At 38.8% G+C, this 17,044-nt stretch overlaps 1 protein-coding gene across 2 annotated transcripts in view; it reads left to right on the top strand.

Moving 5' to 3' along the window:
• The window catches only part of TMEM117 (transmembrane protein 117), a 235,217-nt gene that overhangs the window by 207,686 nt on the left and 10,487 nt on the right, over nucleotides 1-17,044 (top strand). For both annotated transcript variants that reach the window (XM_005242091.4, XM_055808321.1), the window contains exon 7: nucleotides 15,896-16,025. In XM_005242091.4, the coding sequence (XP_005242148.1) occupies nucleotides 15,896-16,025 (130 nt within the window). The remainder of the gene's footprint in view (nucleotides 1-15,895; nucleotides 16,026-17,044) is intronic.

Raw genomic sequence — 17,044 nt, 5'->3', positions numbered from 1 at the left:
TATGTGATTAGTGATTGATTTTACATTACGGAAATGGTGAAAGCTTTTGGTGTTGTTTTCAGGGAAGTAGAATGTTTTCATTAGTGCCAATTAAGTAGAGAGCCTTGAATAACTGTTTTCTGTCAAAGAAACTGTTTAATGGGGCTTTGGTTTTTTGTTTTGTTTTTGGTTGGTTTTTTTTAATGTACGTATTTCCATGTATCTCACAAGGATTCATAGAAAACAATTAAGTCTTTAGAATTAGGTGTGAGAAGTATATACTGGGATTGTATAAGTTTATCAAGAAGAAAATAATACTGCTTGCTTCTTAAATGGTTGCTACAAAATGTACAGGACTGACATCAGTGATATTCTTTTATTTTGACTCAGCATTTAAAGCAAAAAGTTTGCCAGCTGACTGCAGGAGAACTCAGAGAAGAAGTTGGGAAATGCAGATAAAATGAGCAGGGGGAAAACTCATGAACATTTTAGGAAGGAGCAGTTCATTCCTACCTTTCCAATGAACTTTTTATTTTGCGTTTCTTATGAAAGGTTTGGTCATTCCAAGTAATTTTTAAGGAGTAGTTGATACTTTGATCAACCTTTATATTGATCAAGATTACAAGAAAGGGAAATGTTACGATGAGCTGTCCTCAAGCATCATGGATCCCCTGTGCTGTGTTACTGTGGGAGCTTCTGATCTTCCAGAACTCTCACCTGAGCCGTAATTTTTTACTGAGTAATTTAAAAAAAAGCTGTTCTGGTCAGTGCTTTCTGTAGCCCATAGCAGGGGAGTTGGTGTTCTGTGCATATCTGTGATTTGCAACGGAAAGACTGTGAGATGGAGCTTTCAGATACTTTCAGCATCTGCAAGGTCTAGCAGGGTCTTCACCAAAGTACATTAACAAGTGTTATTTTATTAATAACTCAGCTTTTGAATTTTTGCTTGCAGGAGCCAGTGAAATTGCTTTCAGGCCAGACCAGAACATTTGGTCAACCTCTGCTGTCAGGCATGCTGATGCAGACCAATAGCCCAGTAGTCTTTAATTCCTAAACAGTACATTGCTGCAATAATAACCTGTGGTGTGGTTCTAAATTGCTTTCCTGCATTATACCTCTCCACTTCTGATTATAGATTCTTTGAAATTGCAGTAATACTTGTTATAATCTGATTTGCTCATATTTCTTTCATACTGCATGCTTTGTAGCCATGCTTTGTACATGCAAACTGGATAAGCCTCAGTGAAAATGTACTGAGTCTGAGAAGACATGAAAGCAGCAGTCTCTGTTTTCTTTTAAGAACATGACAGCAAGCATATTGCTCTCTGGGCTCTGAGTGGTTTTACATATTTAACAGAGGTGCCCAGCCAATTATCATCACATGGTAGGCAGCACCGCTATAGACCCGCATGCCCCTAAATATATTTTGTAGTGCATTTCTCATATACCTAAACTGCATATATTTATCTGTGCAGTTTTTATCTATTCATTATTTTGGGATATGTAGATTGCCCAGGACCCTCCAATGTATAATTATATGTTTGAATGAGCACAGCAACTTCACTAGCAGACATTTGTTCTGTAGACATACTAGGAGAATTATAATTGATGCCTTTTTTATCACTGAATGAAAAAAGATAAAAGTGCTGCTATAAACTGGAAGTTGAAATAAATTATGTAAAATACATAATTCGCATAATGACTGTCCCTTTATAAATGTTCGTATTAAGTAACCATATCATTTGGGATAATTCCTCCTTGAGGAATGCTGTGAAAGAACAGCTCATTCATTATCTTGACTTGGTGAATTGCTCTAAAACAGCTCCTCTGATGAGAAAATTGATTTAGCATTTCTTTAAACAATTGAAAATAATGCTTGAAATCTATATTTTCCTGCACAGAAAGTTTCAGTAACTGCCTGCATTATACGGCTTTGACTAGTTAAAACTGGAACTCCCCCCAAAACACACTTATCTACCTCTCCTCTACATGAATATACACATGCAGAACCTTGCTTTGAAACCACACCTGGTCTATTAATCACACTGAGAAAGTAATCACTCAGCTGCTGCAATGTAGCTCCTTTGATTCATTGATGCCAGTAATTAAAAGTTTTGGAGTCATACTTGGAAGTTTGGAAGCCATGCATTTATCTACAGGCAGCATACTGCATCTGCTTACTGTCCTCATAACAGCATCTCTGAGAGCAGGCAACATGTCATTTCCCAAAACTTTTGTCGGGAAAGTTCTTAAAGATAAAAATACAAACTACTGAATTAAGTCTACCACTTGTAGATATTAAGGACAAAATTACGGAAGAAAATACAGTAAGGGGAAAAGCATGTATGTACTATTGGTTTGATGGGACTCCTTCCTGACAAATCCGTGCTGTCTGTTACTCATCTTCTTGGTTTTTTTCTAGATATTTACAAGTAGTTTGATTATTTATTCTGTTACAGTTATGGGAATTGAAGCTAAGCTTTTGGGTTTATAGGTCTGTGGCTCTTTCTTTTTATTGTTTTCCATTTTACAGTCTTCTGGTAACTCACTGCATACCAGGGGACCTCCAAGATAAATGCCAACAGTCCATCCAGCAGCTCTTCAGGGAAAGCCAAACCAAACTAAAACTGTCTGATTTAGCAAGGTAATCTCTAATCCTTTTATTTCCTGATTAGAGATTGATGACTCTACCATCTATTGCTAGCATTAATTGTGGAAGCTACTTGAAGTTTAATGAAATGATGACGCAAAAAAAAGCATTCCAAATTTCACCTTTCCAGGTGACATCCTTAAGTGAAGCCCAGTATCACTGAGTAATAGACCAACACTTTTGTTGATTTTCTTCTTCTATTAAAATACTTATAGGACAGTTTCTTGTTATCTTGATGCCTTTGTTAATTGCATCTGACTATGACCTTGTCTTTCCTGACTTTGAAAGTACCAGATCATACTGTGCTTTTTACCTGTCCTTAACAACCTGACCTGGTGCTTTTAAACTGTCTTGAATTTTAGGTACGGGGTGTGCTCAGGGCATAGTCAAATCCATCCTCTAGCTATATATGCTACCTTACCTCCACCCACAGTATTATTTGAATTTCTGCCATTACTATTTTTTCTCTAAGGAAATGTCACTCTTTGCTACCCTTGTGCTTTAGACCAGCATTCCCAGGGATCTGTAGTCACATCTCTGTGTGCACTGGAATCTGCCTTTCTGAATGCCATTGATTTTTATTTTGCTGTTTCCACTTTACTAAGCCAAAGGTGATGAATGGTTGGACTTGATGATCTCAGAGATCTTTTCCAAACTAGGTGATTTTATGATTCTGTGTTTCTATTCTTAGTGGAAAAGGTTGCGGAGATGTAAGGTTATGTGGGGTGAAAGAGAGCCAAATTTCTGAAACAGCAGGTAGTGGAAGAGACCATTTTTCCTTCCAAAAAGTGGGGTGTGTGGCATGCTTACTGTTGACCCAAAAGAAAATTCTCTGTGGAAGGTAATTAGCAAGCTGTCTTCCAAAAGTAGTATTGACAGTGAGGGGGGAAAGGAATTTCTTGTGGATCAAAAGTAAAGATTGAATAGAAGGGTTGCAGGAGGGCATCTTTCAGAAGGGCCTGTTAGTTTGGATAAGCTTCTGCCAAATTCTATATATATGGTTTCTTATCTACACTGAATTTCCAGACCTTTTGAGGTTGTCCACCCTGTCTCATCTGTCATTTTTAAAAAATTGTAATTCAGCCTTTCCTTGTGATAAGCATAGTTGCTATGTTTAGATTCAAATCTCAATAGGAGAACACTTTAATTCATTGCACCACCAGCCTGTGATTTTATCTTTAGGATTCAAAAAGACACCTTAACAACCTCTTCTCTGCTCCCAAAGATTTTGATGGGAACAGTTTTGAAACTCAAACCAAACTGTTGTGTTTGTCAAGACCAGGGTGAGTTTGTGCAATTAGAACTTGGTTCACTGTGTTTTTGACAAGTTCTCCCAGGAGGTTTCTAAGCAGTGAAAGCCTTTTAGGATGAAGTTCATGTTTTCTGCATGCGCTTGGCAAAGGCAGATATATTGCTCTGGTATAAAAAGCTGAAATTGCATTTTTCCTCTCACACTCAGGAAGTGAGCTTTTGCATTGGGGTCAGAGAGGAGGCTGTAGAGAAGAGTTATCTTCCCTAATTTTTATTCACATTGGAAGCTATATTTTTGGGTTTATGATTTTGTTCATTCTTTAAGGCATGTAATTTATGTGTGCATAACATACAGAAAGTACTGCCAGCATTTCCCCAAGGGATAAGAAAATGAATGGATTTTTGGAGAGGGGAGGGCAGATGGGAAGGGGAGAGCTTAAGTAAATAATTTCTGCAACTATTAAGTGACATACAGTCCCTGTAATAAGTGGATATTTCATGTCACTGAATTGCAGTGAATCACTAATGTAATGCTGTGGTCTATATGGAAGATTAAGTAATAATCCAAGCAGACCACTAGTTTTATGTAGCCTTTTATTATTACTGAAAATAATAAAAGTAGTAGACCCGTACTTACATAGGGAGATTATTGTTTTCTTATTTTTCTCAAAGTCCCTTTAGTCAAATGATGTACAATACAATGAAATAAAGGTATCTTTTGGCAAAGATTTACAGTGTTTCTTAGCAACTGGACTTTCTTATAATTTTGTTTCTCTGTGTTAATGAAGATGAATATGTTTGGTGTCTGATTCAGTAAGTTGTTTGGTATTTAAAGAATGTCTTCTTTTAGAAACTGGGAAATTAAATATTATATTATTTAATATAATAAAATAATACAGTTTGTATTTAATACACTTATGAAAACACACTGCACATCACTTTGAGGTCTTGATCCAGTGCTGAGTTCTGTACTTACCCAAAATCATATGAGATGGGACCACTACTGGTGTGAGAACCTCTCATTTTGTCTTTCGCAGTCTCTTGCATTAAACTGGGGGCAGGGGGGAGCACCTTTGTGTTCATATCCCTTTTCCCTTGTCTAGATGGTTGGTGAAGATCCAGTGCTGTTCGGCATCTCAGTCTCTGAGGGGACACTGTAAAGCAGAAAACCCTCTTGGCACCGCAAGCTGCCGAGGACTCTGAGCAGGCAGTTTTAGTCCTGTGGTCAAACACATTTTCCTGAGTGCCTTGTTCCTGAATTTGGTATTCTGCATCTCATGCACTGGACTGAGTCTGTATTTCACACCAGCACATTTAAGAAGGCTCTTTCTTTCTGTTTGCATGGACCTGTGTTTTCCAGGAATTTTCCAGTTCATTTCTAACAGAAGTGTGGGCCATTCCATTCAAATTCTGTTGAAATAGCTAATGGTTTGTACTGAATTTTAATTTCAGGTGAAGGGAGGTGCTGCAATTTGATGAGGATGCACCTCATCAGAGCAGCTCAGGGAGTGTTCTGCTGTTTAGCTTCCTGACCCGGTGAGGGAGTCAAAAGAAACTGTCTCATGTGATTATTAAAATTATTATGATTCACGGAAAAAAGTAGGTAGATCATGACAAACACAGAAAAGGTATTCAGAGGTCATTAGACCAGCCATTGTTGCTGGTTAGGGCTTACGTATTCTGAAGAGCTTCAGTGTGAGAAAGGACCTCTGCACTGTAGAGTGTACCGACAAGCTGAGTGGCTCATCAGGAATCTGGAGTGGGTGGGACTCAGCTGAAACACCCCAACTGCGATTCGGCTTGAAGCTCAGGACCCCTAAATGGAGGTAGCTACAAGCTGTATGCTAGTTCCCATCCCAGCAAATGGCAATCTAATCCACACAATAAATGTAAGAGGCTCATTTGGCAGCACATATAATGCAAATAAGAATGGACAAAATCAACGTCCATCTCCATTCTCACTTGTAGGCTAGATTGTTGATGACAGTTTGAAAACACATTCCAGAGATACTGATATGCAAGTGAAGCCCATTTCATTTTTACATGCACACCTCCTAAGCTTTACATCTTTCCTTATACTCTCTTTTGCTACCCAGACGTGTTTACATAATGGCTATGCAAAATAATGTATGCATTTCCTACTGCCACCCCAACAGATATCAAGAAACCCGCTGTTACTTCTGAAACAGATGTGCCTAATGGCCACACCACAGCTTTGGAGGATAAAACTGGGGGTAGAGGAGGAGTGTGGAGGAGGGGTTCAGGAAAGGGATACGTTGCCCTCAGGAAACAAACGCAACTCCTTCGCAAGTGCAGTATGCTGCCGCTGCTAATCCTATTAGCAGGCTAAAACTCAAGACACAAAATATTATTTTAACTTCAACTTAAAAACAAGAGAGGGAGCTGGGAAGACTAAATATATTTCATACTACTGTTGCCCCTGGAACAAAAACTTAAGTGCAGATAGCCACACTTTGTGAAGTCAGCCTTCCTTCTTTCAAAACTGGCACACAATTTCCTTATTCTTTCCTTATATATTAAAACTGGGGTATTAATTAGCACAAGTTAGGAGGAGGAAAATAATTTTGGAAAAGAGTTATTACTGATTTTTTTAAAGGAAAGGGAATTTGCACTGACTTGTTTGCAGACTCCATGTTTAAATTTATGAGGCATATTTCTCCCTGCATTCCATATGCATCCAGTGTTTTTACTTTCTGTCATCTTCTTAAGCTCTATTAATTTTCTTAGTATTAGTCAAATGCATCATATAATCCTGGTTGTTTCTTCAATAGAAAACTAATATTACTGTTCCACTACCTTAATCACAGCAGGTTGAACCCTGTGCAAGCACGTGTGTAACTTACAGTTACAGCTAAATCAAAACAAGTTGGATGAAAGTTTCAAACTGAGACCATTGGTCCAAACCTGCCTCTTCAGCTCATGCTTAGTACCAAAGGGCAAGTTTATAGTTTTGTCTGTAACAAGACTCAAATTTTCTCAGAACAAGTGATGGTAAGGCTCTTCAGAGCACATGTGTTCTGAAGGAATCTCGTCCAGAGCAGAATGGTTCCTCAGCCATCCACTTCTAACGTCGAGGCAACTGAATTACTTTTCACCTACAGTGAGCAACATACAGTAATCCCTTTGCTCCAGATATTCATCATTTCTCTAACACCATGTTTATTATGTTGCAAAGCTCATAGAGAGGAAAATATCTGCTCAGGTATTTTACTGCGAATATATCTTCTCAGGCAACACTAAAAAACACTGTTAAGATTTGACTATCAGGCAACAAGAAAATTCATATATGTGTGTATTTGGAAAGAGAAAGGGACAATATACTTTTTAATGCAGCTGAAATTAGCTGCAGACAGTTGCCTTAATGCAAAATGACTTCAGAACTTTATGAATATAATTTTGGTACTCTGAAGTACTAAAAAAGGTAGGGCTTACTGTTCTCACATAGGTACAAATGGCGTTAGTAGTCTTTACAAATCCTGAAATGCTCCAGAATTACTGTTCAGCTGCAATGTGGGTATATTTTCCATAATGCAATGGTATGTGTATTAGTGCATATGTACTCATATTGTTGAAGATGATTACATAGCAATTTATTTAAAATTTATTTTTAATCTCCACATCATAGTCAGATATTTGGTCTTTCAGGGTACCAGAAAGATTGACTGCTCTGTCATAAGTGATTTCCCTTGACAGCAAGCTGTAGCCTCAGCAAATCTGTAAATATAGGTATTGCATATTATTAGTGAATGTTCATTTCTCCTATTCACTACAGAAATGGCTTTCATAAAGTGTGTTGCTGAGGTAGTTAGAAAAACCATTATGACTGACTTGCTGGTGGTTTAGGGAAGTTTCACGCAGGGAACAAGACACAGTTGCTTTGCAGGAGCTGATTTCTTTGTCTCCGACAGGTGCACAGTATTATAACATTTACCACTATATTTAGGTGTTTATCAGACTCAAGAATTAACTGGGAAAGCTCACACCGACATTTCTCATCCAGATGAATTACCTGATAGCTATTTAGCTCAACCAAGGTCAGGCATGTTTGAAACAGCAAAGCAAGAGTAAAAGCTTAAAAAAAATTGAGAAACTCAGAGACAAAATAGAAGAACATTTACTTTTGAGCAGCCTTTTTTAATCAGCTTTTTCAGCAGTCATGAATAGCTAATCAACAGGTGAGAGTGAATTACAAAGAAGAGAAACCTCACAGTAACACTGAGATATGCAAGACCTCACATGTGCATGATGGAAAAACTGGTGGACTTGCTGGTAGGACATCCTGGGTGTGCACAGAGGCTGCACTTAGTGATGCCTGCTGCACTTCTGGCATAGATAAAGTTGTTTCACCTTGCTCTTCTTTGACTCTTGTGAGTAGTTAACATTTAAGTGGTAGCTGCAAGAAAGAACAGTCCCCTCCCTTAGTGAGAAATGGTGATTACCATTCTTCCTGGGCACTACACATCCCAAGATGTGAGACCTTTTAGTGTCCATCCTTCCTTGTACACTGGCTTGTTTTGAAACACAATTTGTTCCTATTGTAACAGAAAGAATTGATAGCCTTTAATTCTTCACACTACTAGCAATATTTGTCCTATCAAGAAACTAGCAATGATCACTGAGAACTGGGGCAGTATTGTGCTAGATGATGCTCAAAGACAGCCAAAATACAATTCCAGTCCTAGAGCATTCCATTACTAAAGAAAAGCCAAGAGTTATGACTGGTTAGACAGGTGGCTATAAGCAATAGTGACTTCATCGGTCAAGATGACAGGTAATCCAGGATGACTAATGCATGACATCCTCATGTTTTCTCATAGCAAAGAAGAATTATAAAGGAGAATAAGAGAGTAGAAGGCTCTGCAGCTGATAGGGAAAGGCGCAGGGGAAAGTTTATTTAAATACAGAAAAGATTCATAGCCTGAATTACAGACTGATCGAAGAAGCAGCCATCATATAGACAGTCTGTCTATAGGGTAGTGAAAGATCTGAAGGGATCTGAATATGAAAGGAAGTGGCCTATATTTTATTTGATCAAAGATGACGTGGTCAAAGAAACAGACTGGGAGAATGGTCTTTGCAGCAGTGTTCATATCGGTGGAGAATAACTGCACTTGTGAAGGCCAGAGGGAAAGGTAAGATGACAGTGTAACTGAACAGCAGATGATGAGAGCCTCAATAAAAATTTTAGCTGTGGGGTTTGATAGGAATTATCATATCCGTGGTATGTTATGCAGAACAGATCTGCAGTATCAAGGCACTACCAGGTTGTGAGGAGTGAATAGAAGATGATACCCAAGCTAGAGTCACAGGGGAGAGCGTGGGAGTACCATCTATCACAAACCAGGCATCTGTCAGTGAGTATAGGCATGGATACGGGTCTTTCAGTGAAATTATTTAAGCATTTCTTATTTCAGGTAGTCTGAAATTTTGAGATTATGTTGAGCTTGCTGTGGAAAAGATAACTACCAATTCGGACATTTCCGTAACAAAGGTCACTGTTTTGAGGACATGTGCATAACACAGTTTTGTCTACGCTCAAAATGCATTAATGTGTAAATTCAAAGTGCAGAGTCCCAGGGCTTATTTGGGACCTGTGTGGCCTGGGAATTGTTGTCTTTAAATAAGCAGAAATAGATAATAGACTAAAGGATTCTGTAATGATTTTTTAATGGAAGGGGTCGTTCGAGGCCAAGCACACACATAAAAAGAGGCCATATCGCTGCTTTAACCCTCAAGGAGGGAGTTATTGCTGTCTTCTTATCATTGTCTCAAATAAGGGAGAAAACGATCAAGAGTTGCAGTGGTGGTTCTAGAGAAAGGCCTGGAGCTTGACGAAGCTAAGCAAAAGCTGAGGAGGAAAAGAGCACAAAGATGATGGAGAATGACAGCAAGGTTGTGGATATGTCCATGCCATACATTGTCGTATAGTGCAAGGAAAGCCTTTCTATACCTGTATCCGGTCCTGGAAGCTGTCTTCAGTCTTCTGTCTCAGCAGCTTGGAGCTCAACAGAAGCAGTTACTCTACTGTTACAGTGGATTTTCCGTATTTTGAATTTTTTTAAATCAAGACTGAGACAAAAGGTGTAGCTGTGTCTGTGACTTTGTGCCACAGCTCCTGATGGGATTTTGTGATTGTTATGGCAAATAACAATCCAAGCAGGTGAAGCCAAAACAGATGAGCAGATCGAATAAAACTTTCCGGACTTGAAAACTATGAATAGATTAGCACTGATAGTGCCAACATGAAGCAGGAGGTCTTTTGAAGAATAATATGTCAACTTTGGCTGTGGGATAAAAGTAACCCCACTGAAGCCATACAAGTAAGTGTACAGGTGATAACGTTGAGTAGATGTGTACTTTTTTTGTTTAGTGAGACCTAGAAACCACAATGTCTATCAAACTTTCTTCCTATTTAAATAAGGTATTGGCAAAGAACAGAAAGGCAGAAACTGAGTGGTAGATTTGATCTCACAGGCATGGAAGTGAGTTCTAGTCATGGCTGCTGATTTCCCTTCTTATGTATGTTGGAATGAAATATTAAAATGATGTTTGTATTTTAACAGCTCACAGCTGCAGAGATCTCAGCTGCAGAGATCACTGCAAGTTGCAGCACGGCAATGAAGTTAGAGATAACCACAGAGGAGTGCGGTCTTTGTTTCTGAATTCCAGTTGTTCATTTCTTACTTCAAACACTTGCAAAAATATACAGCCATTGCCCCTCATTAAATTTCCTCTAGCTGTCTACCTGTCTGCCATGTTCTGAGAGTTGAAACAAAGCTACCCAAGAGATGCAAAGATACCTGAAAACACACAGTAGTCTACCTCATAAGTTAAAAGGTTTTTAATAAATTAAAAATTGTTATAGGCATTTTCTGGAACGCATATACACATTCATATGTGTGTTTTCTCAGTTCCTTCCCTCTATTTTTGTTTATTTATTATACTCAGGAGTTTAAAGTACAAATGTGTGCCTAGCATTAAATATAGCATATATCATCACTACTTAAAGCAGAAATATTCAGTGTGCATTTGTCGTCTTCCATGATTATATCCGAACACTGTTTATATTATTTTTAGTGTTATTTCATATTTACTGTGTACCAAACACCCGATGAGCTACATTTAGACAGGAGGAGAGTTGAAAACATGGCACATTTGTTTACTATTAATCATTACTGGGTTTTAATTCTAGTCCCACTTTCTCTTTGGCAATTTTCCCTGGGTGGAAAGGGGCTGGTGGCTGAGGGGTGTCGAGTCATGTGTGCATGAAGCGTGGGATGTGGTCTGCTGAGGGCTAGCATTGCCCTCTCAGACAGCTTATGATCCTTGCTGAATCCTGCCAGCACCCGGTCCTGGTCCTCTGGAGTTGGGAGACACAACCTGGAGCCTGCAACAAAAAACACCAAGCAGCAAGGAGCAATCTGCAGCCAGCCAGGGTGCTGGGTGCTGCCAGCGTGCCCCTGGGCTGCCTCGCCGGGAGCCCCAGGGAGCTGTGTCCTGGCTCGAGGTCAGGACAGGGCTTCCTTAGGCAGTGCCTTCTCTTTTCCTCAGATGATGGCAAAGAAGGGCCAGATTGTATCAGAAAGTGTAACTTTAATGCTTGGTTACCATTACTAAAAATATCTTTACTTAAAGAGATACCAAATCAGTACTACAAGTGCCACTGTAGGGTCTTGAACTAATACCTGGCATTGCAGCAGAGAGTGTGCACATTTGTTTGGCATGGGGAACTAGAAGCAAAGGGAAGAAAATCAAAATACCACGATCTTCTCTTTTGCAGCATCTGGTTTTGTCTGTGCTTCCGGGTTTAGTGAGGTAGCTGATGGAAACCAGAGGTTCTCCCTCTGCCTGTTGCAACACTAGGATGAACCCCTCAGCGATCTTACGCTCACCCTCTGGCTGCCCTTTCCTCATGACTAGAGTGAAATGGGGCAATAACCTAATTGGATTTGCACATCCCACAAAACCTGCCGGTGAGGTTAGAGACCTCTGTGCAGCTGATTTAAGCCTGTTAGTTGTGGGTTGGTTTCTTCTTCATAAACTGCATAGAAGTATGCTGCAGACCCCCCCCAGGCTGGAAATCACTGAAGTAGATGAATATTAGAAATTTTATACTGACAGATTTAAAGAAGAAACAATTTGTTCATGCAGTATGAGGGATATAAATATGAGCTAACAGTATGGTTGCATGGCTTTATTTTTCAAACTCTACCAGTAGAGATACTTTCTAAATATGGTATTTTGGACCCAGTTCTTAATGATATCCCAGATATGGCAGAGTACAGGCACCTCAGCAGTAAGAACTAAAGCTAATCAAGTGAACTTTGCATAATTATGAGCTGAGAACTTAAAGAACATAGCATATGTCACTCATGTCCTAGAGATGAGCACAAACTGGTAGCACAGACTAATAGAGACTATGGAGAGAAAATAGCGTGTATGAAAGCATGATGCAGACACGAGCTGTGTTCCAAAGAAGGAAGTAGTTAGATTATTGGGGCTTGTACATTTGCACTATTAGTGTACCTATTATTCCTACTAGGCACCCTGAAATTCTTGGAAAAAGGGCTTTCTGGATATTGCTGAGATTAAGTTGTCTTTTGTTAGTGAGTAAGGAAAAAAATTACAACATAATCAAAAGATTTTGGACAACACTTTCTCAGAACCTAGGTAGAAAAATGGCTACTTTATTGGATTTGGATTTGACAATCTGATATTTGCATTAGCCTGGAAAGTTAATAGTCATCTGCTCTTCTCCTGCACAATAATAATACTACAGCTATGTGTTCACGTGTGATAATATCACTACACGGACAGTAAATGCTCACACTTACCAAAGCTGTGAGCCAAATGAAGCCCTGAAGGCTATTTAATCACCTAAGCTGAAGCTTCGTTTTCCTAAGTGCTGTGGCTGTAGTGACTTTCATGGAAGTCAGTAGGTTTAACTCATTATTTTAGTTTCTTTTTTTTAATGTTGCTTTCAAATACATTTTTTGTGGTTTGTTTTAATTTTTTTATTGTTTTTATTTTTTATTTCTGTTTTTCCAGTGGGACTGTTCTTAAATAACAGATTTTATAATCATAGTGATAAAGGTGTTATATTCGAAATGTTATTTATGGGTGAAGAAGAAACACCTTATAAAGTCAACAATTTATTATTAGCATCATTTAAATTTTAACATTATAATCCAAGAATCATTATTAGTTGGGATCTAATTATTACAGAAAATAATACTTCTGTGTGGAAAAAAGTTGCAGTAACACAAGTAATGTCAAAATTGTTATACACACACTTGTCAGTTTCTACCACTTCTGCTGGTGTTTCATCCACCCTCCCCCTGCTCATTTGGGTCCTGAAATGGGCAGTTTCAGTGTGGGGCGGGGGGTGGGGGTGGGGTGGGGTGGGGTGGCTTACGATGTGTCATTGGCATCTGGAATCATTTACTGGGAAGTATATGATGTTCATTGTGATGGTTTCTTTTTCCCCACTCTAGGATTTACTTGGGGGCATTTTTATGTTTGCTAACACACTTTTAGACCTTGCTGTTTCTTCACTGATCTGAAGCTGTACTTTACACCCAGGTTTACTATACACAGCACCTTTCACATGTGTTCAATACTTCTTTGTTCTCCTAGTTACCCCTAAAAGCAGTTTTGTCCAGCCCTGGATCTGCATTTCTTTAGCTGAGCACTGGTGAGTTGTTGATAGCTGTGAGGTCTACAGTGCCAGCCTGTGCCCATCTCTCTAGCAATGGCAATGTGATATTATGGGGCTAGAGGGTAAGAGCGGTCATCATACAATTCAGGCATGCTTCATACAATATGAGGTATATATGTAGAAAATGTGGAATAATGTACGTGTGAAAGGTAGCCATAGTTAGAAGTGTCAAATATGTATTTTTCTAATGGGCTGTCCACTTACCAGTCTATTATAACGTGAACAGTACACTGTTGGGGTTGGACATCTCTCTTTTGCTTTTGTTTTATGAAATATGTTCCAGTGTCAGTAGTTGTTTGCTGAGACAAATAAGGGGAAACTGCACAACTGACAGAGCTGACGTTCTAGTTACTCATTATCAGGTAATATTTATACAGATCAGAAAAAATGCTGAACTTTTTAATAAAACTCAGATGCAAAGACACAGTCCAATACAAAATTCTGTATGATTTCCGCCCCTCCCCCGTGGAATTTTATCTGTAAATCGGCAAAAGGCACAGTAGGAACATTGCGGCAAGGCAAGAGCAGCAGGCCAGATTTATAGTCCCATATTTACTTATTTCTAATGCAGCCCACAGCTCTCCATTCATTTATGTTCAGGAATATGTAATGTATTTATTCCTATTTATTCCTGGCTGAGAGTATGTATGACTTAACATGAGACACCAGTCCAGAGATCTATATTAGATACTGTGAACTAAGAGCATACACCCATAAAATTTTTATCTTTGGGCACTTTTTGAATGTCTACCACCTGCAAGGGGATGTTTGCAGATGCAGTGTAAGGGATTGTGCAGCAGGGCAGTTATTACCATACCTTGTGACCAAGGAGTGCATGTATTGCATTAGTAATAAGGCAAAAGGAAAGCATCCTTATTTCTCTTACCTTCTGCATCTGTAAATTGGCACTTTCTGTATCACTATGAACATTGAAAACCAGGTACAGAGGGTCAGGTTTTCTTCTTGCTTATACTCCTGTTAATCCATTTAACTCAGTATCACAAAGAGTTAGTACAAATCAGCTGCTGTTAGTTTTTGGGCCATGCTATTCCCTGCTGATAAAACCTCCATTTCCCTTCCACTGCAGAAAACGTTGGAGCACTTAGCAGCTCTTGGAAGTTAAGTTATATATGGTGATTTATCTTTCAGAGATGATTCTTGGTTTTGAATTATTTTTTTCATTACCCTGGTAGGAAACTTTCCAGCCTTACAAAACTTGGGGGGGGTGGGGGGGGGGGGGGGGTGGGGGGCGCGGGGTGAAGAAAGAAAGAAAGAAAGGAATTGGTTCTCCTAGGTAGGTCTGCACTGGAATGGTTTTCATGTGAAGGAAGCACAAGTCACTCACAGAGCTGCCCACATTCCAGATTCTTTTATCTTACCTTTAGTAATTCAGATGCTTGTTGCACTAATTTATGGGATACAAAGCCAGGGATACACATGGGGACAGGGCCAGTATTTTTTTAACAGCAGATCACCAACAGTCTGCAGCACACAGAGTAACTTACTCATACTGATTCTAGCACTATCGCTAGAGTTTCAGTTCTGGCTGTAATGAGCCATGCTATTATACCCATCTTCAAGTGACTGATGGTGGGTGCAGATAACCAAGTGAAAAATTCCTTTAAATGCAGCTCCTCCTCAGCTGGGTTGCCATATGCTGCCAAATAGTTATATATCTGCATAATTATAGGTAAGAGCTTCCACATTTCCAGCATTACCTTGTCAGCTGATATATAGCAGTGGAAAAAACTGTGCTTGGATTGATGCAGGCAGATTCTGCTGAAGGGCCTGCCTGCACTTGCAGGGAGTTTTTATTTAGAGGTATTAAGGCCAAATACAGAAAACACCCTATAGACTGAACAAGTAGAATGCAGATACATGAAATGTTTGAAAGGGTCAGGCCTGGTTTACCAATTTCTTACCTATAAACTGTCAGATTAGTAACCAAACTTGTAACTAGTACTGCAAGGTTGCTATACAGGTATTCTTATGCTTAGACTAACTATTTTGTACTATCAGTGGTACAGTGGGTTCAATATTGTTATTCTGAAGTGAGCTTTCAAACACATAATTACATGGAGATGAAGTAAAAATCATATTGTAATATGTAATATAAACAAGGTGTTCTATTTCAAGTGGTTCAGCCAAAGTAAGAAAATCTAATAATGAGAGGCTTAAAAATAGAACCTTTCCCTTTTATTAATTGAAGTAATTTTAAAGGGCAAAAGTAAAAATGAAAGTTTATATTTAGGCTCTTACATTTCTTTTTTTCACAGGACTGGGAATTTCCACATTTTATGGGTGATGTTGAAGTGAATCTTCCAGGCTTGCCATCTGCACACATGCAGTTCAAAGTACCTTATTTCCAAAAAATCTTCAAAGAGGAGTATCACATACATATAACAGGTATGTAATCTTACAGACTGTGACACAGGCACACGGTGATCTTCTTCTGTGTAATGAATGTATGCTCATGTATGTTCTTAACAACATACTTTATGTGTGTGTATGTCCCAGATTACTATTTTTCTATGCATTTATCTGTCTATATCTACATCATCTATATATAAGTAGCTCAGGGAAATGAGGAACCTTTACCTTACGAATCAGAGAGACCTGCTGTTTTTCATGGATTTCAGCAACTTCTTGTGACACTAAGTAATACCTAATGTAGCTTCAGAGATCTTTTATCTAAAATTACTCTCCAGGGGAATTAGAAGCTTATTTCATTTTAAAATCTCTTATGCTTTCAGATGCCTTTGCTATGATTTATGCTAATTTCTTTTCATAACTTTGGTCATTCTCATCTGGCAAAGGCCACTCATAACCATACTTCCATCAGTCATGTAACCAGAAGCAGACAGTTAAATAACCTCAAATATAATAGAATTGCAGTTACTCAAATGAATGGTACATATAGATAAAAAGTACTTGATCCTTGCATACTGTGAGACAGTATTTTAATAACAGTAGGGAATGAAAAAGAGAAGGTTAAATAGGGATAAATATTTTGGTTTTACCTTCAAGCTATGCAGAAGGAGCATAGCTACTCTCTCTGCATTGGAAAGAATTTGGTAATAATGGATAGCAGAAGAATGCAGGTGTGAATTGACAGGGCTCTTTAACTGCTAATATAAACAATCACAGCACATGATACATACAGGAATAAGATAGATGAGAGCATCCAGTGGCACAGCCATATAAAAGTCCTGCAGAGCAGGGACAAAAAGAGCATTCAGAGATGATATAAAGATAAGGCCAAGAGCTAGCGGGTGAGTCACAAGGTCACCAGGCAGCAAAAGCAAAGGTGAAGAGGAAAGAATGACAAACCCAGGACTCAGTCAAGATAGGCTGAATGAGGTCTCAGAAAAGGCATTTTCAGCAGAGAAAGTAGAAATCTGAGTGATCAGATTAAAAAACAGAAA

The sequence above is a fragment of the Falco peregrinus genome, chromosome 6 (assembly GCF_023634155.1).
Source record: "Falco peregrinus isolate bFalPer1 chromosome 6, bFalPer1.pri, whole genome shotgun sequence".
Lineage (NCBI taxonomy): Eukaryota > Metazoa > Chordata > Aves > Falconiformes > Falconidae > Falco > Falco peregrinus.
This window is presented reverse-complemented; position numbering and strand designations above follow the sequence as displayed.